Source organism: Bufo gargarizans, chromosome 1 (genome assembly GCF_014858855.1).
Source record: "Bufo gargarizans isolate SCDJY-AF-19 chromosome 1, ASM1485885v1, whole genome shotgun sequence".
NCBI classification, from domain to species: Eukaryota; Metazoa; Chordata; class Amphibia; order Anura; family Bufonidae; genus Bufo; species Bufo gargarizans.
Window position 1 is genome coordinate 79,215,352 of NC_058080.1, and position 23,817 is coordinate 79,239,168.

At 43.4% G+C, this 23,817-nt stretch overlaps 1 protein-coding gene across 2 annotated transcripts in view; it reads right to left on the reverse strand.

The window, feature by feature from the left end:
- LOC122930396 (protein sel-1 homolog 3-like) overlaps positions 1-23,456 on the reverse strand; it is an 85,111-nt gene extending 61,655 nt beyond the window's left edge. For both annotated transcript variants that reach the window (XM_044283806.1, XM_044283889.1), the window contains exons 1-2: positions 23,391-23,456; positions 9,187-9,742 (exon numbers count right to left, since the gene is read on the reverse strand). In XM_044283806.1, the coding sequence (XP_044139741.1) occupies positions 9,187-9,742; positions 23,391-23,429 (595 nt within the window). In that variant the 5' untranslated portion in view covers positions 23,430-23,456. The remainder of the gene's footprint in view (positions 1-9,186; positions 9,743-23,390) is intronic.
- Positions 23,457-23,817: the final 361 nt, after the last annotated feature.

Consider the following 23,817-nt stretch of genomic DNA (forward strand, 5'->3'; position numbering starts at 1 on the left):
GAGGTGGCAGCAGCATCCGGAGACCACAGAGTGACCTGGTGACAGAGTGGGGAGGTGGTTGGCAATACCAGTACCAGATGAAGATGGTAGGTGAAAGAAGGAGCACTTGGCATCAGATGTGTGGTATCAGGAGGGTGGCAGCATCAAAATAGTAGCTGAGGCAGGTAGCCAGAAGAAACTGGTCTCTTTTGTCAAAGTGTTGGTGTGGCACCATAGATGACCTAGTCTGATGCATCAGGCATTGGTGGGTGTAAATCCTGGCTGATCCACGCCTGAGGAGGTGACAGAGTGGCACAATGACAGAGTGTGGAGGTGGCGGCAGCAGCAGCATCAGGAGGAGGCCACAGGGTGGCACAATGACAGTGTGGCAGCAGCATCAGGTGAACCCCTGCAGCACTACTTTTCAGGGAGGTAGGCTACTGAGAATCGGGTGGTCTACCCCAGGCATGTTTGGCTCCCGACCTCCCACTGCTGCCACCCTGCTGACTCCCGGCCACTCTAGCAACTTGCTGGCTCCGCCGCTGCCTCATGGGCAAGCTGCCATCTTCTTCTCCCAAGGATGATGAAGCCCTTAATTCACCCGGCTCCCAAGTGCGATCAGCTATATCATCATTATCGAGTACTGTCTGCACGTCACTGATGTCCTTTTCAATGGTCTCTGGGTCAGGAGCCTGACCGCTCGCAACACCAGCTCCCACGCCACTCTCCTCATCACTACTTGCCCGCCTACCAGAGGAAGCGGCGGATGTGTCCTCCACATCTTGGCTGGCCAGTAGCTGCTGACTGTCTCTAGTAGCTCGTCCTCGTTGTATAGTGAAGCTGAGCCCACAGCATATAATACTTCTCTGGCTGAGGGAACATAAAAGGACAGAGGCAGGTTGAAGACAGGTGAGGGCACAGGGCCTGCTTCGAGGCCATGCCAACTAAGGTTTGATGAATCCACCGACTCTTGGCTGGGGTGTCTGATGTCACTTGGGACGAAGTGGATGACTGAGTCCACCAATCAAGAATCACTGGGTTGCTGGTAAAGACACAACCACTAGATGACACCGAGAGCTCAGGCCTCTCGCTGCATCTTCTGCTGCCACACCCCATTACTCTGCTGCGACCTGTGCCTGCGCCAGAAACATTTAGGCCTCTGGCACGCCCCTGTGCAGAGCCTGGCACTTCTCTGTCTGACATACTGTTAGATCAAACAAATAAATAAAAAGGAAATTAAAACACCCCAAAAAAGCTTTAGAACATATAACTGCACCACTGAATGGCAAATAGTCCCTTATTTTTTTCCACTTATACATGCCACAACAGGCTTTAGAACATTTAACTGCACCACTGAACGGCAAATATATATTTTTTGCCACTAATACACGCTAAAAAGTGCTTTAGAACATATAACTGCTCCGCTGAACGGCAAATATATATTTTTTTGCCACTAATACACGCCAAAAAGGGCTGTAATTTTCTCACTTGACCACACAACGGCAAACACTTTTTTTCCGCCACTAATATATGCCAAAAAGGACTTTAGAACATATAACTACACCGCTGAATGGCAAATAATATATATTTTTTGCCACTTATACATGCCAAAAAGGGCTTAAGAACATATAACTGCACCGCTTAACGGCAAATAGTCCCTTATTTTTTTCCACTTATACACGCCAATAAGGGCTTTATAACATATAACTGCACTGCTGAACGGCAAATAATACATATTTTTTTGCTACTAATACATGCCAAAAAGAGCTTTAGAACATATAACTGCACTGCTGAACAGCAAATAATATATATTTTTGTGCCACTAATACATACCAAAAAGGGCTGTAATTTTCTCACTTCACCACACAACGGCTAATAAGTCCTTCTTTTTCCCACTAATACAAGCTAAAAAATGCTTTAGAACATATAACTGCACCACACAAAGGTAAATAAGACATAGAAATATTTCCTTGTAATGAACCCTGTTAATGGCTGTATCAATCAGCACTTGCACCCCAATCACAAGAACAGTTTGCTGGAATTACAGAGCTGTATAATGGCAATTTGGATCTGTAGTCAGTGCAGCAAGGTGTAATAGAATAGTTCCTATTACCCAGGCTGTAACCTCCCCTACTGAACACTGTTCTGCTTCAATACTGTGGAATAATTCCTCCCTATCTTTTCCCTGAACTTCTATACAGCAAAATAAAAGTTTTAAAGTCTTTTCTACCACTGTCCCTAGCGCCTGCTGATGTCTCTCCCTGCACTAAGTGCACTGGAAAATGGCTGAATCCAAAATGGCTGAGGCTATTTATAGGGCTGTGACATCACAGGGCTGGCTGGTTGCTGATTGGCTCCATGTCCTAACATGTGCAGTAGCCATTTAAGGAAGAAAATGCGATTCGTTACCACGAAGCGTGAGGAAATTCGGATTCTGTGTGAATCTAATTTTTCCTGAAATTCGGATCGAATCCCACTTTATCAACTTCGATTCGCTCATCTCTAGTGAACAAAACTAGTATACAAAGAGACAAGTTCCAGGCGGGCCTTGGAGGTGGTGTCACACTAGCCTACAGAAGGTCTTCTTGACACAACACCAAGGTCCATCCATGATATGGTGCATAAGGGTCAGCTCCATGAAAAACCTATTTGCAGAGTAGACCCTTTGGGTACAGCTATACAGTCAGGTTTACTGACGCAGTTTTGAAAACCAAAACCAGAAGTCAAATAATAAAAGAGTAGAAGTTGTATCTTTCCTTTATGCTTTCTATCCTTTTATGATCTACTCCTGATTTTTGCTTCAAAAACAGAATGCAGAATTCTGACCGTGTGGCTGTATCCTTAGGCCGCTTTCACACAATCAGTGTTTGATCAGTGATTTCCAACAGTTATTGTGAGCCAAAACCAGGAGTGGGTCAAAAACCCAGAAGAGGTGCAGATCTTTCCATTGTACCCTATCTCTGTGTAGGTTCCACTCCTGGTTTTCGCTCAGAATGACTGATGGAAATCACTGAGTAGACTCTGACCAAACACTGATTGTATGAGAGCAGCCTAAGGGTGCATTCACACGACCGCAAGTGTTTTGCGGTCCGCAAAGCACGGATACCGGCCATGTGCGTTCTGCATTTTGCGGACCGTACATGGCCAGCGCTATATAGAGAATGCCTATTCTTGTCTGCAACCGTGGACAAGAATAGGACAGGCTCCATATTTTTTGTGGGGCCGCGGAATAGAACAACGGATGCGGACAGCACACGGTGTGCTGTCCGCATCTTTTGCGGACCCATTGAAATGAATGGGTCCACACCCAGTCCGCAAAATTTCGGAACGGATGTGGATCCATTTATACAGTCGAGTGAATGCACCCTTAACCTTCAGATCACTTGCTGGTGGAATTTATCACCTTCTTTGGTTTATTTTAGAGCAGGGTTTATGAGGCAATTCAAAGAACACGCCGTTGGTCTGTGCAGTTAATTGTGGCCCTCAGAATACGTTTATCTTGTGGACTACTGAATTTCCACCAGTCTGATGATATTTGGAAGTGCCTGCATGAAACCAGGACAGCTATCTGTATATCGCTATCAAGACTTAGTTTACAGTTAATATGATGTTATTTTGTGCTTGATCTAGAAGAATGTAATATTTTAACTTGGGACAACCTCTCTAAAAGTCAAATCAAGTAAACGTCTTAGGCTGAGTTCACATCAGCGTTCAGCCTTTCCGTTCTCCTGCTCCGTTATAGGAGCAGGAGAACGGAAAGGACGGATTCGGCACATAACTGAGCCGAACGGAGCCTACGGACCCCATAGACTATAATGGGATCCGTTAGGTTTCCGCTTAGAAGATGATTTTGGAGCGGAGACAAAAGTTGTGCATGCAGGACTTTTGTCTCCGCTTCAAAAATCTTCCTCTGATCGGAAACCTAACGGACCCCATTATACTATATGGGGTCCGTAGGCTCCGTTTGACTCCGTTCGGCTCAGTTATGTGCCGAATCCGTCCTTTCTGTTCTCCTGCTCCTATAACGGAGCAGGAGAACGGAAAGGCTGAACGCTGGTGTGAACGAGGCCTTAGCTGAAGTTACACTTTCAGAAAATAAATCTATTTAGGACATACTTCCTAGTAAGACTCAAATCCCGGCAATGTGCAGACTGGAAGCTCCTGCCTAACCACAGATTATTGAACAGGTCTCTCTCTAGATAAGAGGTTATTTCATTTCTGATAAACTGATAAACCTCTATATACACATCCTTGTACAACCAGATCTCAGAACCACAATCTCTCACCCCATAGCTGTCAATCACTATATCACATAACCACTAGACTCAGACTGAGCACAGTTAGCCCCCTTTTAGGCTACTTTCACACTAGCGTTCATAGGTCCGTTCGTGAGCTCCGTTTGAAGGGGCTCACGAGCAGACCCGAACGCAGCCGTCCAGCCCTGATGCAGTCTGAATGGAGCGGATCCGCTCAGACTGCATCAGTCTGGCGGCGTTCAGCCTCCGCTCCGCTCGCCTCCGCACGGACAGGCGGACAGCTGAACGCTGCTTGCAGCGTTCAGCTGTCCGCCTGGCCGTGCGGAGGCGAGCGGATCCGTTCAGACTTACAATGTAAGTCAATGGGAACGGATCCGCTTGAAGATGTCACCATATGGCTCAATCTTCAAGCGGATCCGTCCCCCATTGACTTTACATTGAAAGTCTGAACGGATCCGCTCAGGCTACTTTCACACTTAGAATTTTTTCTAAGTTATTAATGCAGACGGATCCGTACTGAACGGAGCCTCCGTCTGCATTAATATGATCGGATCCGTTCAGAACGGATCCGATCGAACGCTAGTGTGAAAGTAGCCTTACACGAGCGAGTTTTCCGCGCGGGTGCAATGTGTGACGTGAACGCATAACATCCGCACCGAACCCTGACTGCTTCATTTCAATGGGTCTGTGTACATGAGTGCATGTTCTATATTCTGCGTTTTTCACGCAGCCCTGGCCCCATAGAAGTAAATGGGGCTTCACTGAAAAACGCATTGCATTCGGAAGCAGGTGCGGTGCAATGCATTTTTCACTAATGGTTGCTAAGAGATGTTTGTAAAACTTTAGTTTTTTATCACGCGCGTGAAAAACGCAATCCTTAGGTTTGGATCCTCACCAACCCTGATGGCCCACCTCAAGGACATGCCAGCATTGTCAAGGGCTGAAAACCCCCAATAAATGTGGCCGTAAATAAATAATCAGCCAAACCCAGCAATTTCAGCGTCAGCAGAAATCCCTGTAATAATATTTTTGATAAGCTAACACCAGAGGGCTTGGGCAGCAGCGTACTCCTTCCTCCCTATTGAGAACACAAGTATGCACAGCCGAGACAAGCATGCATGTGTATGGGGGGTATTAAGAGAAAAATCTGTTGTCTGGACAAGCTATGTAAGGTTTATGACCTCCTTAAGACTATATATTAGCAAATCTTGTCCAGGCTGCACTGAATGAACACAGTCTTTTTAGCAGCTTCATATATCATCTCCAAGAGTTTTATAGATGTCGTATCTTTTAACCTATGCCCCTTGGCTTCTTTTGTTGACATGAAAACGTCATTAGTTCGTTACTTTTAATGTTCTATTTTATATAAGATATAATAGATATAAGTGATTACAGAAATGGTCTGATTAGACACTTGTCCTTGCCACAAGAGGGAGAAAAAGTGCTTCCCCTGCTGCCCCGTAAAAAGGCTTTCAGAGACTACTTTTGGGTAGTGTACCTCTTGGTGAGAGATCATTGACTATTAGCCATGCCTCTATGACGCATTTGAAGACATTTTGCCCAGCTGACACACTTTAAGAGGCAGCAGATCTCAGTGGGAGAAGCAGGATGGTTGGTTCGATGAATTGCCGCCTTCTAGGCCGTTCTGACTTAGCTGCTAGGAGGTATTGGGAGCAGTGGTTACATAAGGGCGCGCACAAATGCCGAACAGACTCCAGATAGCCCAGACAGGCCACCAGTTGAGAAGATCGCTTGATCTGTCGAAAAACACGAGCAGCTCTCACAGTGTTGTTGTCCATCCTTTAGCAGAAAGAAATAAGGTGTCATAGCACCCATTATATGTCCTGCCATTGACAGCCAGCCAATGTCACCTTTGTTTGCACTGGTGTCATGAATGAGAAATATGGACTGGAGCTATATCATATTTAAAAGAAAAAAAAACTCTAGTACAGTGTTGGCCGATAGAAAACTAGTTTAGTGCTCTCATTGATACCTTTTAATGGCCAACTAATATAGAAGCAATGATGTAACATAGCAAGACTCTTATTCTGTTTCTCTGTATCGTCTTTAGTGATGAATCCAGGTTCTGTTTAAGATCTAACTAACGCCAGCTTCAAGTATGGAGACCTCATGGTGAGCACTTCACCTTGCTGTGGAAGGACACACTGCTCCAGCTGCTGGTGTGATGATCTGAGGAGCCATCACATATGACAATCGGTCACCCCTAGCAGTGATACGAGGGACACTAACAGGTCAGCGATATGTGCAGGACATCTTGCGGCACCATGTGCCTCCTCTCATAGCAGGGCATCCAACAGCAGGATAATGCTCACCAACACACAGCAAGGGCTTCTTAGGAATGATGTGGTTGATAGACTGGCACACTGTATCTGGAAACAAGTAGGGAGCAGACGGGATGTATTTAATATAGACAAATTTATTTTCCCTCTTATGGTTAAAATATACAAATAAAATGTGCAAAAGACGTATAGATAAAAAATGAAAAAGGATAATCAAAAATAATATACAATAAAATAATGAAAAAATGAAAAAACTGTGGGTGATCAGCCAGGATATGTAAAATGGAAATATAGGTAAAAAGCCATATCACTGACGGTAATACGGTGTTCAGAATCGTCCCTCCTAGGGTAAAGTCACTATTTCTCAGTAATTTACAGGAGTTAAAAGTTGAAAATCTCAGTTCACCAGTAGTATGGTTGTCCTTGGGTTGTCCTTGGGTTAGTTGTCAGCCACTATAGTCTATAGATGTTGAAATTGTGAGCTGATCAGTGGTATAATTATTGTTTGTCTGTGCAGACAAGGATAATCCACTGGATATATATAATTGTTGTTTGGCTGTGCAGACAGGGATAATCCACTGAATGTATAATTATGGTGGAGTACTTTTTATATGTCCACAGTGCAATAATACTTAGAATATCTCTGATGGGCCTGTGCTACTGTGTATTAGCTGTTTACACCTGTAAAAATCCAGCTTTACACAAGTGAGTGGAGCAGCTTCTTTAGCACCTTCAATGGGTTAAATCCTATAGCAGGCAGGTAGTGGTAACTCACTGTTACACTATGCGCTCTTTTTATCCAGCTCCTTCAATTAAGGGTTAATTGTACCTTGATCATTCCAATCTGATTTCAACTTGTTTCCAGATACAGTGTGCCAGTCTATCAACCACATCTATCCTCACATTATTCCAACTGGCTGGGCGAGTCAGACCTAGAGCACCTTGCATGACAATAAACGGGTGAGCATCTATAAAACCCAGGTTTCTTAAGAATCCGGTCTCCACCGGATTTCAGGACTTCTTTGGATGCCCGGTCACCAGACTTATTGCCAATGGAGCATTTATGAAACCAGCTGGGATGTCAGCTTCAGTAACCTATGAGTGTGCAGGATCTACAGGCCCAGCTGTAACATCTGTGGGCAAATGTGCCGCAGGATACCATACAGAACCTGTATGCCTCCATGTCCAACCGTACCTCATCTTGTATAAAGGCAGCCCAACAGGGTCCCAGAGCCTCCTTTCTATTGTACAGTTTTCCCCCAAAGTGTTGAGCACGAATATTCGAAAAGCCAATTTTTATCTTGAATATCGCCACTTCGAGAATTTCAGAATATTTCGAATATAGTGCTATATATTCATTATATTGAATATTCATAATTTTTTCCATCTTGAACACATGATTTCTCCTTGCTTCTTGCTTGTAGGCCAATGAGTCATTGGCCCACGAAAAACTTAAGGAGGAAGGAATCATGACTTCAGATGGAAAAAAATGACGAATATTCAAAAATACGAATATATAGTTCTATATTCAATATTAGGCTATATATTCGTTTTTTAGAATATTCGCCATTTTTTTTCCATCTGAAGTGAACAGTGTTCAGTGTTCACTTCAGATAGAAAAAATGACGACTATTCTACAAACTAATATACGGTATAGCACTATATTCTATAGTTCTATATATAACTTTTTAACACACGCCTTTATTAAACGCTTAATATTTGCATATTATGCGATCATTACCATGCCGCTTTTTTTTTGTAAAAAAAAAAGAATGTAGAATATAACGAATATTCGAATTCACAAATATTCAACGAATATTCTACAAAATATTCGTGAACTATCACGAATTCGAATATGACCCCTGACGCTCATCACTATTCCCTAATAAATTATCCTTTCGCTCTAATATTGTAATCACTTACATATTTCATCATTACATTCACACATAGAAAGTTTCAATTCCCTCAGCTCCTTCTAGGTGCATTATTTTTTATTTTTGTATATCTTTTACTATTTTGTATATACTTTTGCCTATGACAAATCTGACATGTATTTAACAAGAGGACAGGTATCAGAAATGATACTGACAGATAGGACACTCGGATTTCTGCTGTAGATGTGCCATAGATGTACAGCAGATCCACCCGAGGATTAGCCCCTTATCTACTTCTGAAGATTCCCTTATCCATGTGGAATCTGCAGAAGCAATGACCATGCTCATTATTTCTGTGAATTATTCTTTTCCATAAGGGTGTGGCCACACGGTCAGTTTTCTGAATGCAGTTTTGGAAGCCAAAATCAGGGGTGGATCATAACAGGAGAGAAAGTATAAAGGACAGACACTACTTCTCTTTGGCCTCCAAAACTGCATCCAGAAAACTGTTTGTGTAGACATATCCTAATGAAGCCAGAGCCTGTGAACAGGGTTTCAAAAACCACATTCACATGCAATGGATGAAAAATGTTAGTTGAAGTTCTCCTCACATCCATGATGTGTGAACATGTAGCCTGACACTGCAGACCTACCTGTGCTAGAACAGCAACATTTTCTAGGTCATTGAAGGTATGAAAGAACTTTTTTTTTTTCAAATATAGACATTCCAGTTATGGAAACATAACATAATAATATTCAAAATTTTAGTAGATCTACCTGATTCCACGGGACACACGAATATTGCTTTATCTTCCAACCTCCGCAAATGCTCATATAACCAAGACATGCAGATATGATGGTCCTTGTATGGTCGTTGGTGCGGAGGATTAATGTCCAGCACTGCATATGTTTTAGCTGCTGCATAGAACATGGATTCATTGTGTCTTACTTCTGTTCCTACCTCCAGATTGTGTACAACCCAAGCTCTAACTACTGCAAAGTAGATATCTATAGAGTTCTTCATTAAGACGTCATCCCTGTAGACCATGCTGCTTGGAAACTTCAATTCGACTGACCGTCTCCGTAGTTGATCGAGATTTTTTTCATTTTTCCAAAGTTTTTTAAAGACCACAATCCCCGTTCTAAATTCAGAGGACGCCACAACATCCAGATGCACTGTGCAAGGACCGCTGCATAGATATTCTACCGAAATATTTGCATTGGCAAGGGTTTTTGGCAAATCCTCAATAGCTACATAGTCTTTGTTATTCAAGTATTGTTCGGATTGTTTGGTTACAGATGTCGTCTCCTTCGTGAAGCATAATAATGGAACCTGTAGAAAGAGGAAACCATCCATCATGTGACATTCCATTGATTAATTTTCATGTAATTTACAGTATTAGGAAACAGGATATATGTATGTGATACTTTGGAAGCAAATTATACATAGTGAATTGGAAAATGTTCCGTCAAAACTTAATTAAATTTAAATTAAATTATTGCATTGTACTCATTTTGAGCTAAGGATCGTTTTTTCAATTGGTCTTTAATAACATGTTGAGCCCTTTTCTCTGTGCAGCCTTGAGATTCTCTAGTAGCATTCTATCTGTTTTCACTCTGTTCCATCAAGCAGCTCTGCTGAGGGCTCCTTATCTCTTATCTCTGACCTCGTAAACACTCATTACAGCTCAATTCTTATTTTAGAATGTGACTATATAGTCCCTTTACACAGGACGACGATCTAGCACATTGTCAGGAAGGAGGCATTTCTTCCTGACAATCTGCTGATCCCTAGCGGAGGAGACCAGTGCATTCACATGCATCTGCTGCAGAGTATGGGGAGAAGTGATCGCTAATGCCGTCGCTCTTCCCCATACTGTCTTGTTGTTTCCCGGCAGCAGATCGTGTTTACACAGCAGGATCTGCTACTGGGAAACGATGATCTTTTGTGCTGCACAAAACATACAATTACCCAATGAACAAGCGTTTTGCACGTTCATCAGGTATTCGGCAGTACATTTACACTGCCAGATCATCTCTAACCAGCGCTACTAGTAACGCTGGTTAGTGATGATCTGTTGAATTGCCGGCCCGTGTAAAGGGCCCTTAAGTGTTTTTTTTAAACCTTTTAGCAATTTAGAGATAAGGATTATTAGATGATGGCACAAAGTGAAAGTAAAAGTAAAATTCACACAGCGAGACAGTCAACCATTAATTAAAAAAAAAAATGTAGCCCAAAATGAGTAAAAGGCAATCATTAAAAAAAATTGCCCCTGAAGGTGGACATAGCCTTTAAGGATACATGTACATGAGTGCAGATTTCAAAACAGAAAATCTGTGAGGTTTTTCGTGCAGATATTTGCATATTTCCACACTATATCCGCACCAAAGACCACATGTGTTACTTGCGTTTTTTGGTGAGGATTTTCAGCCGATCTCACCCTTCCAAATGACATGCTGCAGATTTCTTAAACAGGTCAATTTCCTAACAGAGGATAAAGGCAAAGTATATACGCAGTATTTGTCTGATCTCATACACTTTGCTGGTACTGTATTACGCTGCGTTTTTTCTGCACGTAAAGCCATGCTGAAAAACCACGTGTAATCCACAATGTGTGCAGGGGTTGTACATGAATAGAAACACATGGTTGCTTTCTTCCAAAAACAGTGCCAGCCTTTAATACAGATGAGCTGTAATACCAGATACAACCCATGGATATGTGTGGTGCTGATTCTGGAAGAACATGTTTTTCTAATTCTTAACAAATCCCTTTATTCAACCAGAACGTATACATTTTGTAATGAGCCGCCAGCTACCACATCAGTTTCTTAATGGAATTATTCAGTATGACGCCCTTCAAACTCCTTAAAGGACTTGTTCCGGACTGGGAGCTGACAACCTCAACGTATCATACAAGAGCCCAGTTAAAAAACCCAACCTGTCCACAGCCCTGCCATTCATCGCTGCCACATTCCCAACTGCTCCTGGTCCCCTCTGGGTCACAAATTGGTGGAGCCCATGACCACTGTGGCCAGCTGGCTTCAATGGGAACAGCGCTGTAGTAATGAGCTTTCTCCACTACAAGGTTGGCCGACCTGTGTAGTCCCGGTGCCAACTTCCAGCACCAGAGCTGATCCAAAACAGGTGATCAGCTGGGCTGTGAGGTATTGAACCCCCACCAATCAGATAGTAATGGCCTAGCCTGAGGTTGGACAACCCCTTTAACATTTGCCCTGTTTCTCCAAAACCAGTCTATGGGTTACTGTTTATAGAAGTCCATACCCCATATCTCACATTAGGCTTTGTCCATGTGGGAAGGGTATGGGGCAGATTTTCAGAAGCAGAATTTCAGGCAGAAAATCCACAGCATTTTACAGTAGCAGCAAGCTGGAATCAATGTTAAAAAATCTCGGTTAATGACTTATTGCCTTACTATAAGCCATTTGACGCCTGTTCTCTTTATATATACTATAATGCCTATATTTCACACCATACCCCCTGCTGCATCAGGGAAAAGTAGATACTCTCAGAACTTTATTGTATCCTTTATCCGTTGATTTATAAACTAAAAATCAATAAAAACTGTTTATACAAAAAACTAATCTCATTATATGTTGCATAAAGTTTCCACATCGGAATAGGCATGCAACTTGACCTGCGGTATGAATTTTAAATCTGCAGAGTTTCATTTTTTGTTGCAGGTTTTTACTGACCCATCCCCTGTGAATGTAACCAGGAGCGGATTATAGTTATTATAGTGATTATAGTACAGCTGGTTGGCAGGGGTGCCAGGAGTCAGACTCCCACCAGTCTCATATTGATGACCTATCCTAAGAATATTTTATCAATATGTAAATCCGAGAGAACCCCTTAAAACGTATTTTACCTGTAGTGTTACATAGAACTGCAGGTACCACCTACTACATAATCTGTACTCAGAGAGTTATTACTGTGCTATCCGGGATGTTACATAGGACTGCAGGTACCACCTACTACATAATCTGTACCCAGAGAGTTATTACTGTGCTATCCGGGATGTTACATAGGACTGCAGGTACCACCTACTACATAATCTGTACTCAGAGAGTTATTACTGTGCTATCCGGGATGTTACATAGGACTGCAGGTACCACCTACTACATAATCTGTACTCAGAGAGTTATTACTGTGCTATCCGGAATGTTACATAGGACTGCAGGTACCATCTACTAGATTATATATACTCAGAGAGTTATCACTGTGTTATCTGGGGTGTTACATAGGACTGCAGGTGACATCTACTGCATTATTTATACTCAGAGTATAAAAAGAAAGCATTTAAATTACTAAAGCAGGAAGGTAGTGAACAAGCAGTAAAAACTATAAGGAAAAATAGAATATGTAAAAACGGATAAAGGAAGCCAAGCTCAAGCTGGAGAGACAGAGAGGTTCATTGCCAAAAAGAGTAAAACTAACCCCAAAAAATATTTTTCAATTATTTAAATTTTAAAAAGTTTAAACCAGAAAGTGATGGCCCTTTAAGGAGTGATAAGGAAGGAGTTGCAGAGAGCGATGAGGAGAAACCAAATCTATAAAATATTTTTTCTCCACTGTAATCAATGATGAAATGTCAGATGAAATGCCCAGTGACAGAGTAAACTCCCCATTAAAAGTGCTCTGTCTGACCCAGGAAGAAGTGCAGCGGTGTCTTGCAAAGATGGCAATAGACAAATCACCAGGTCCAGATGGCATACACCCCCAGATTCTCAGAGCATTAAGTAACTTAATAGACATACCCTTACAGGTGAAACTGGAAAAATTAGAATAGCGTGCAAAAGTCCACTTATTTCAGTAATGCAAATTAAAAGGAAATGCATTAAAGCAGCTTAAAGTTAGAATGTTGTGAAAAGGTTCAATATTCTAGGCTCAAAGTGTCCCACTCTAGTCAGCTAATAATCCATACCCCTGAGCAAAGGGGACCCGAGATTGTGACTTTGGGGTTTAATAAGCTGTGCGCCATAATCATCCAAATTATAACAAATAAAGGCTTGAAATATCTCACTTTCCATGTAATGAGTCTCATATGTTAGTTTCACCTTTTAAGTTGCATTACTGAAATAAATGAACTTTGCACGATATTCAAATTTTTTGAGTTTCACCTGTATTTCTGATATTTAAGGACTTTACAATGACAGGGTCTGTTGTCTGTTCCACAGGATTGGTACTTAGCAAAAGGGGTGGCAATATTCAAAAAGGGGTCAAAAACAGAGCCTGGAAACTCTAATATTTGTTGTGGGTAAACTATTTGGAGATTTTCTATGCTATCTTGGAGTATCTCAATGTAAATAAGTGTATAATGCCATATTAGTACAGCTTTATGAGGGATTGGTCATGTCAAACTCATTTAATCAGGTTCTATGAGGGGGTAAGTTCTAGGCTTAACCGGGGGAACTCAATGGATGTCATATATTTTGACTTCTCCAAAGCATTTGACACTGTACCACATAAAAGGTTAGTATATAAAATGAGAACGCTCGGACTGGGAGAAAACATCTGTATGTGGGTAAGTAACTGGCTCAATGATAGAAAACAGAGGGTGGTTATTAACGGTACACACTCAGATTGGGTCACTGTCACTAGTGGGGTACCTCAGGGGTCAGTATTGGGCCCTATTCTCTTCAATATATTTATTAAAGAGTCACTAAACCTTTATATAAACTTTTAATATGTTGTGCCTAATGCCCTAATAAAACTATCTCTAATATACTTTATTAATCAATTTTCTATTTTTACTACACTTTCTCCTACCTAAAGTGCACCATTCTCTGATGGGCTTAAAACGCTGTTCTACGACAGCTCAGCAGTGAACGGTGTACGAAGTAGATTTTATCAATGGGGCCACAGTAGCGCTGTGAGTACGGGCAGGAGCGCATATTGCTGCTCATAACCCATGTACTATACCAGGATTAGCTGAGAGGAGTGGGCTCCTGCTCCTGCCTGCTCCACTAGGGTAAGAGAACTGCATGTCAGCACTTAGCTTAGCGGAGCAGGCAGAAGCAGGAGCCCGCTCCGCTCAACTAATCCTGGCATAGTACATGGGTACAGGGTACCCATGTGCTATGCCAAGAGTTAGTAAACCTCCTGGGTGCACGGCAGGAGCAGCAATATGCGCTCCTGCCCGTACTCACAGCGCTGCTGCGGCCCCATTCATAAAATGTACTCTGTACACCTGTTAGCGGTGTACAGAGAACAGGGTTTTAAGCGCACAGTGAATGGTGTGCTTTAGGGAGGTAAAAGTGTAGTAAAAATAGAAAATTGATTAATAAAGTATATTAGGGATAGTTTTATTAGGGCATTAGGGTCAACATATTAAAAGTTTATATAAAGGTTTAGTTACCCTTTAATGATCTTGTAGAGAGCTTGCACAGTAAACTATTTTTTGTTGAAGATATTAAACTGTGTAAAGTAATTTACACGAGGAGGACAGTATACTGCTACAGATGGATCTGGGTAAATTAGAGGCTTGGGCAGAGAAGTGGCAGATGAGGGTTATCTCTAAGGCCCCTTGCAAACGAGCATGTCCGGATAAGGTACCCACGCGAGTAGGTACCCAATTGCAGTCAGTTTTGACTGCGATTGCATTTCGTTGTTCAGTTTTTATCGCAGAGGTGCAATGCGTTTTGCATACGCGTGATAAAAAACTGAATGTGGTACCCAGACCCGAAATTCTTCATTGATGTTCAGGTTTGGGTTCAAGGTTGTATAGATTGTATTATTTCCCCTTATAACATGGTTATAAGGGAAAATAATAGCATTCTGAATACAGAATGCATAGTACAATAGGATTGGAGGGGTTAATTTTAAAAAAATAAAATTTAACCCCCCTTAATCCACTTGTTCGTGCAGTCGGCTTCTCTTCTGTCTTCTTCTTTGAGGAATAGGACCTTTGATGACGTCACTGCGCTCATCACATGGTCCATCACATGATCTTTTACCATGGTGATGGATCATGTGACGGACCATGTGATGAGCGTAGTGACGTCACCACAGGTCCGTTTCCTGTGCACAGCAAATATGAAGACAGAAGCCTCTGTGGAGAAACGGGACCCTTCCGGAGATGTTCTCCTTAATAGAGTTTGAATTCTGGCCTCAGAGGGGGGTGCGTTACCTTACCCAGTTATATGATAAGGGCCTCTTTAGGACCTTTGCTAGTTTGAAACAAGAATTTAGTTTGCCGCAGAGTTGTTTATTCAGATATTTTCAACTCAGACATGCCTGTCAGGCTCAGTTTGGTAGAGGACCTTTAAATCTGAAGTGTGGTCCCATAGAGGCGGCGGTTAGGAGGGTTCCTTTGGTCAAACCTGTGTCGACCCTGTATGCGTCCCTGATGTCGTTGCAGGACTCTCCCATAGATAGAGCGTTTGTTAGATGGAAAAGGGATATTGTAGATCTAGAAGATGCGCATGTTAAAGAAGTTAGCTGTACATGGAGATCTACAGTGGTAAGTGCTAGGGATCAATTGATTCAGGTTAAGTGGCTCCGTAGGATTTATTATACTCCTGCGAGGTTATTTAAAATGGGGAAATTGCCAAACCCTTACTGCACTAGATGTGGACATGAAAATTGTTCTTTTTTACATATGGTTAAGCAGTGTCCGATTATCCATAGCTTCTGGGAGGAGGTTCATAAATATTTGAATGATAAACTGGGCTTTCCTAATGTATGTACTGAGCTCACTGGTTTGTTGGGGGTAGTTAATGAGATTGTTCCCACTAAATTTGGCAGAAAGCTGTATAGAATACTCCTATATTATGCTAGGAAGGTTATCCTTCTTAACTGGAAACATCCTAAGTTCCCTACGCTGCAACATTGGGTGCGTTTAGTTAATGCTGATCTAGAACTATATAAATTTGTATATGAGAAAAGAGGGATCCCTGATCGCTTCATGGAGATATGGGACCCGTGGATTGGAGCTCAAACTTTGGTACCATAGATGTTGGAATGTTTGTTTCCGACCAATGAAGGTGTGTGTGACTGAGTGTGTGAGTGTGCAGTACCTCTTACTATCCTTAAAGCATAGTGTGTTGGGTATGGTTTCTCCTCAACCATATTTTCTTCAGACCCGATGGCGGGTCTTGAGGTGCGGTCATGATTGTTCCCATATCTATGATTTGTACTGGACTCGATTGATGATTGTCTGTATTGATGTGCTGTTATGCTTTTTGTTAAATCAGTTAATAAAAAGATACTATTAAAAAAAATATGAAGACAGAAGAGAAGCCGGGCTCCGCGAGCAAGTGGATTAAGTTTAGTTAAATATATATTTTTTTTAACCCCTCCAGCTCTATTTTACTATGCATTCTGTATTAAGAATGCTATTATTTTCCCTTATAACCATGTTATAAGGGAAAATAATAATGATCGGGTCCCCATCCCGATCGTATCCTAGCAACTGTGTGTGAAAATAGCACCGCATCCTCACTTGCTTGCGGATGCTTGCGATTTTCACGCAGCCCCATTCACTTCTATGGGGCCTGCGTTGCATGAAAAACGCTCAATATAGAGCTTGCTGCAATTTTCACGCAATGCACAAGTGATGCATGAAAATCACCGCTTATGTGCACAGCCACATAGAAATGAATGGGTCCGGATTTAGTGCGGGTGTAATGCATTCACCTCACGCATTGCACCCGCGTGGAAATCTTGCCCGTGTGAAAGGGGCCTAACAAATGTAAGGTTATGCATATGGGAAGGAATTATGCAAGTCACCAGTACATACTAATTTGTAAAACACTGAGTAAGGCTTCTTTCACATGACCGTTTTTTGTTTTTGTTTTTTGCTTTCCGTATATGGTCCGTTTTTTGCAGAACCATCTATTGAAAATGTTATGTCCAGCCTAATTTTTTCTATGTAATTACTGTATACTGTATATGCCATACGGAAAAACGAAACGGAAAAATGGAACAGAAGCGGAAACACAACAGAAACAAAAATCGGAACAATGGATCAGTGAAAAAACGGACCGCAAAACACTGAAAAAGCCATACGGTCGTGTGAAAGAGGCCTAACACTGACATGGAAAAGGACCTAGGAATTTTAGTGAACAGCAAACTAAACTGCAGAAACCAGTGTCAGGCAGCTGCTGCCAAGGCCAATAAGATAACAGTTTGCATCAAAAGGGGCATAGATGCCCGTGATAAGAACATAGTCCTACCACTTTACAAATCACCAGTCAGACCACACATGGAGTACTGTGTACAGTTCTGGGCTCCTGTGAACAAGGCAGACATAGCAGAGCTGGAGAGGGTCCAGAGGAGGGCAACTAAAGTAATAACTGGAATGGGGCAACTACAGTACCCTGAAAGATTATCAAAATTAGGGTTATTCACTTTAGAAAAAAGACGACTGAGGGGAGATCTAATTAATATGTATAAATATATCAGGGGTCAGTACAGAGATCTCTCCCATCATCTATTTATCCCCAGGACTGTGACTGTGACGAGGGGACATCCTCTGCGTCTGGAGGAAAGAAGGTTTGTACACAAACATAGAAGAGGATTCTTTACGGTAAGAGCAGTGAGACTATGGAACTCTCTGCCTGAGGAGGTGGTGATGGTGAGTACAATAAAAGAGTTCAGGAGTAGAGATCATTGTACTCACCGATTGTGACTACCATTGTGATATGGGATTGTAACTGGATCATGTTGATGATGTAAAATGATACCATTAAAACTTGATTAATTGCAAGTCTAAGAAGCTGTGTGCCGCAATTCTCTACTATTGTGTTACGACTACAAAGTCCTTGCGGGCACAAGCCAACACGGAGTGCGGTACTTCATCTAGTAAATACAGGAGTAGAGATGGCCCTGCGGTTTGCCTGGCGGTTGTTTCGCTGTGAAATTTGCTCGTTTGTGATTTGCCGAACATGCGAACATATGGCGATATTCGCACGCGCCATATTCTTTTGCATAGTGCTGAACTTTGACCCATGACACATCTATCAGGTGGTACAGGACAGCTAATTGAGACTTATCAGCACATGGACACAACCCCTACCCTATAAATAAACCCGATCTGGCCGCCATTTTACATTCAGTCTTTTGCCAGTGTAGGGAGAGTTTGCTGTGTGGAGCAGGGACAGGCTATTAGGGACACCAAACGATAGCTAATATGGCCACAAATGTCCTTTTCATATAATATACTACATAGAAAGTATATTATAGTGCATTTGTAATTTGCAGGAGTTGTGTGAGGTTCTGCTGAGATACCACAGCTATACAGAGGGTCAAACGCTATTGGAACAAATAATATTAACTGGTGTGATATAGCAGTTGCCCCCCCCCCCCCCCCAAAAAAAAAAACTGATTATGGGGTTCTATATACCTGCTTCCACAAATACTGCTCTTCTATAGAGACTTTGTCACAGGGTCATTTTGAAAATGACAGGCAGAGGAAGAGGCAGGCCATTCCACAGGGGTGGTAGGGGTCAGGCAGGTGCACCAGGCCGGAGTCTAAGCGGGAAGTTGGAGAAGGTGTGTGCGATTACGTCAAAGGACGCACCAGAGTTGGTTGAGTGGCTCACTCAGCCTTCTGCTTCTGCACCCTCCTCATCCTCTGTATCTGCACCCTCCTCACTCTCTGCTGTGTGCACCCCCAAAGACAGCACCACCATAGCCCCTCCACTTGAGTCAGAGGAATTATTTTCCCATCCATTCCCAGACCTTACCAATGAGCAGCTATTATTGGCATCAGATGAGGAAGAGGAGGTAGCAATGGCCGCCACCCAGCGGTTTGACGACATTACCCAGATCAAGGAGGGTGGTCCCCGCTGTTGCTGCCTACTCCTAGATCTCTAATGTCAGTGGTGGTGAAGGTGATGATAATGACGTGTCGATGGACGTCACGTGGGTGCCCACAAGAGAGATAGAGGAGGGGAGTTCAGAGGGAGAGACTGCAAATGTATCTGGAGCAAGCCATCCACCATGCACGGTCACATCTTAAGCTCCCAGGACGCTGGCACATGGCTCCGCAGTGTGAGCTTTTTTTAACTTGTCAGCTACTGATAATAGTGTTGCCATCTGCAGCCTGTGCTGTCAATGCATAACTAGCGGTAAGCCCAACACTCACCTAGGGGACGACCGCCTTACGAAGGCACCTGGCCTCCCATCACTGAGCCCAATGGGAGCAACGCCGTCAGAACCCACAAAGCCACACTCCTGGTGCTTCATGTCCTGCCTCTTCTCCTTCTCCTCTCTCCTCCCATTTGTCCTCCACTCCACCTTCCATCGTGCCGTCGTTGCTTTCATCTGGCACAAGGCAGGCTTCCATTGCCCAAATGTTCGAGAATAAAAAAAAATGATGACGCCAGATAATCCTCTTGCCCAACGGCTGACCGTTGGCTTGTCGGAACTGCTAGCCCGCCAACTACTGCCATATAAATTGGTGGACTCGGAGGCCTTTAGAAAATTTGTGGCAATTGGCACACCGCAATGGAAGGTCCCCGGAAGGAAATATTTCTCCCAGAAGGGCACCCCAGAGCTATATGGCCACGTTCAGCGGCAAGTGAATGTATCTCTGGCACACAATGTCGGTGCCAAGATACATCTGACCACAGACACATGGTCTAGTAAACACGGGCAGGGAAGGTACATAATTTTTACTGCCCATTGGGTGAACCGTCTGACAGCCGTCAAGCATGTAACCCGTGGCAACCGTGTGCATTTGGTGTTATCACCACGGATTGCATGCAGGCCGGCCTCTTCTTCTCCTCCTCCTACTCCATCCTCCGTCTCCTCCTCGGCTGACTCCTTTTCCACTGCACCCCCTCAGCTCCCCAGAACCTATTTGTTGTGCCAGGTGAGACGTTGCCATGCTGCGGCTGTTGTGCCTGGAAGCCAAGAGCCACACGGGTCCTGCACTCCTTTCAGCTCTGCAGTAAAAGGGCAATCAGTGGCTAACCCCGCTCAATTTGACTGTTGGTAAAGTGGTGTGCGACAATGGTGCCAATCTGCTGAGCGCACTGAAACAGGGCAAAATGACACACGTGCCATGCATGGCACACGTCCTGAACTTAGTCGTGCAGTGATTTGTTGCCAAATACCCCGGGGTCCAGGACGTCTTTTGGCAGGCCAGGAAAATCTCTGGCCATTTTAGAAAATCTTACACGGCCATGGCTCGCCTTGCTGGCGTTCAGCGGCGACACCACTTGCCGGTTAGACGTCTGATTTGTGACAGCCCGACACGCTGGAACTCCACCTTGTATATGCTTGATAGGCTTCTCCAGCAAAAACGTGTAGTTACCTACTACCTGTACGAACTCTGCGGCAGGACAGGTTCTGGGGAGCTTGTATCTTTTCACCGTGCCAGTGGCTGCTCATGAGCGGCGCATGCAGACTTTTGCGGCCATTTGATGAGATCACCAAACTGGTCAGTCGCAGCCAGGGCACCTTCTTTGCCTTCTTTCTGGAGCGTGCATTGCATCGTGTCATTGATCAAGCTGTCGAGGAGCAGGAGCTGGAAGATGAAGAAGTCTTAATACTGAATGAATTCCCAGGGGGCTACTCCATCTGAGACAAGTCAGCAGGAGTCTGAAGAGGAGTCAGAGGAGGATGGTGCCTGAGGGGAGGAGGAGGAGGAGCAAGAAGAGCAGGCTTTAAACTTTTCTGAGATCCCTGGTGTTATCCGTGGATAGGGGGAGGAGACCAAGGACGACATTCTCCTGGGCGATGAGCAGGAGCCAGGCTGCTCCACCGCTTCCAATTTAGTGCAAATGGGGGCCTTCATGCTCCAGTGTTTGAAGAAGGACCCCCGTATAAAATGCATAAAGGGCAAGGACCAGTACTGGGTGGCAACGTACTTAGACCCCCAGTACAAACACAAAATGGCGGACCGGACATGTTACCAGCCTCAATCCTACAGCGCATGCAAGAAGAGGGTGGTTTGAAGATGTTTTGGTCACTTCGGATTTGAGATGATTCTTGCAGCCAACCCATCGACAGCCGCCCTCCGGATACAGCCTCAGGGAATGCATAGACTGACAGGTGTCCGACTACATCCGGTTAACGGCCGATGTGGACGCTCTGAGAAGCGAGGAACCCCTGGACTACTGGATGTGCAGGCTTGACCTGTGGCCAGAGCTGGCACAATTTGCCATGGAACTCTTGGCTTGCCCCTTGTCGAGTGTGCTGTCCGAAAGAACGTTCAGCGCAGCAGGAGGGATCGTGACCGATAAGCGCACTCGCCTAGCTCACGACAGTGTGGACTACCTCACATTACTAAAAATGAATGAGGCATGGATCTCGGAGGAATTCAACACCTGTGATGACCACATTTAATTCAATTTCCTCATGATAGCCCACAAATATCCGCCACAACCCAGAACAAATAATGGTCCCTGTCTTCAGTAAATATAGAGGTATAAAAGGCCTTTTCTGTCCGGTGATTGCCTAATGTTTGGGACATCGGAGGAATTCAACATCTGTGACGACCACGTCCTACTAATTTCAACTATTAACTATACCTGTAGTCCACTGGCCTGCTGTAAAATTGATATCCATTGACCGTCTAATATATCTCCGGCCACAAAATAACTTCATCATTTACGTTCGTTGAATGCATAATTATATTTTTTTGCCTTCCTCTGGATCAACTTGCAGGATGACAGGCCGAACTGGATGGACAGATGTCTTTTTTCAGCCTTATAAACTATGTTACTAAGCAAAATATCTTGCATGGAATTCTTATGTATTGCCAATTAATTTAATACTCTGAGTGCATCAGAGAGCTATTTTCTAGAACCTAGTAAACACACATGTCTTTGAGAGATCTCATGCTGGATCTAATTGAAGACTTGTAATAACAGGGATTTGAATTCCCTGCTTGAAGGATTAGCAACAGAGATCTGGGAAACAAAAACATGTCCTGCATAATCCATGACTTACAGATCCTTAAAAAAAGTATTCATACCCCTTGAACTTTTCCACATTTTTTTCACGTTACACCCACAAACTTAAATGTATTTTATTGGGATTTTATGTGATAGACGAACACAAAGTAGCAAGTATGTGTGAAGGGAAAAGAAAATGATACATGGTTTTCTGTGGCGTGTTTTGAAATCTGCACTTTTCGCGGATAGCACACTAACCTATTCCTTTCTATGTGGCCATGCACACATCCGTACTTTTTGCAGATCCGTGTGGCCGTTCCGCAAATTATAGAACACATCCTATTGTAGTCCATATTGTGGACAATAATAGTCCATTTTATTGGTGGAGTGAAAAAAATGCTAAATGCACAGAGACGGTATCCACTGTTTGCAGACCGAAATAAAGATACGGTGGTGTGCATGAAGCCTTACATGATGTATCGCACAGATCTCCAACCTGCATGTCTCCAGCTGTTGTGAAACTACATGCTGAGAGTTGTAGTTCTGTGGCAGCTGGAGAAACCAAGTTGGAAAACCAGTGATCTATAAATCGTAGCTTACAAGCCATGGGTTTCACGTAACAGTAATATTATAAATGGGCATCTAGTCCAAATGTGCCAGATAAAATCAAATAATAGACAATATAGAAGTATAATGCATAATGTGTTTTTTTTAGCATTCTCACCAAAGTGATCATCAGCAACTATTCATACAACATATATAACAAAATATAAAGTAATATAGTATAATACAAATATCCTTGCTCCATAGGTGTAGGGATCAAGGCCAAGGGTTTTCATACCGGTAGAATACCCAGTGACCTATGCCCCCAACCACAGCACAGGGTGTTAAATGTATAGGAAAAGTGAGTCACCCATAGACACAGCTACAGAAAACAACACTGAAGTCAAAGAGATAAAACAGTGCAGATCACTTCCAGCTCTATGGCACTTACAATATGTACCGTGTATGTCTGCTAGAGATAGGGGCAGGTCAAGGGGCATTATATGCCAGCCTCACTTGGTAAGCTACAAGACCAGAGGGTTAGAGGAACAGGAGAAGCTGGTAATGCTCACCATGCAGAGCAGCAGGAGAGCGGGGACACCTGGCAGCATTCTTCCTCCCTGTCCTCTTCTTGTCGCTGTGCTGCGGGGTGGGGCTGCCAGGTGGAAGCACAAGGAGACTTGTGTACATGGGCAGGTGCTGCACTGATCCTGCCCTCCCGGCAGGCCCCCTCCCTCACAGGTAATCTCTTACATCCACGTCTGTGTTGGGGATTTATTTTTAGAGCACTGAAATGCAGTAAGAGAGAGGCTATTAGCTATAACCATTAGATACAGACTTCCACTATGTATAGCTTTTCCCTACAATATGGCTGTACGGAAAATCACACCGCTGGACTGGTATAGCTATAGGGGGTGCCAAGGTTGCGGTTGTGTCCAGGCCCTGATGTCTGAGGGGCACTAGAAGCTTCTCTGCTATATAATAGGGCATATCGGGATA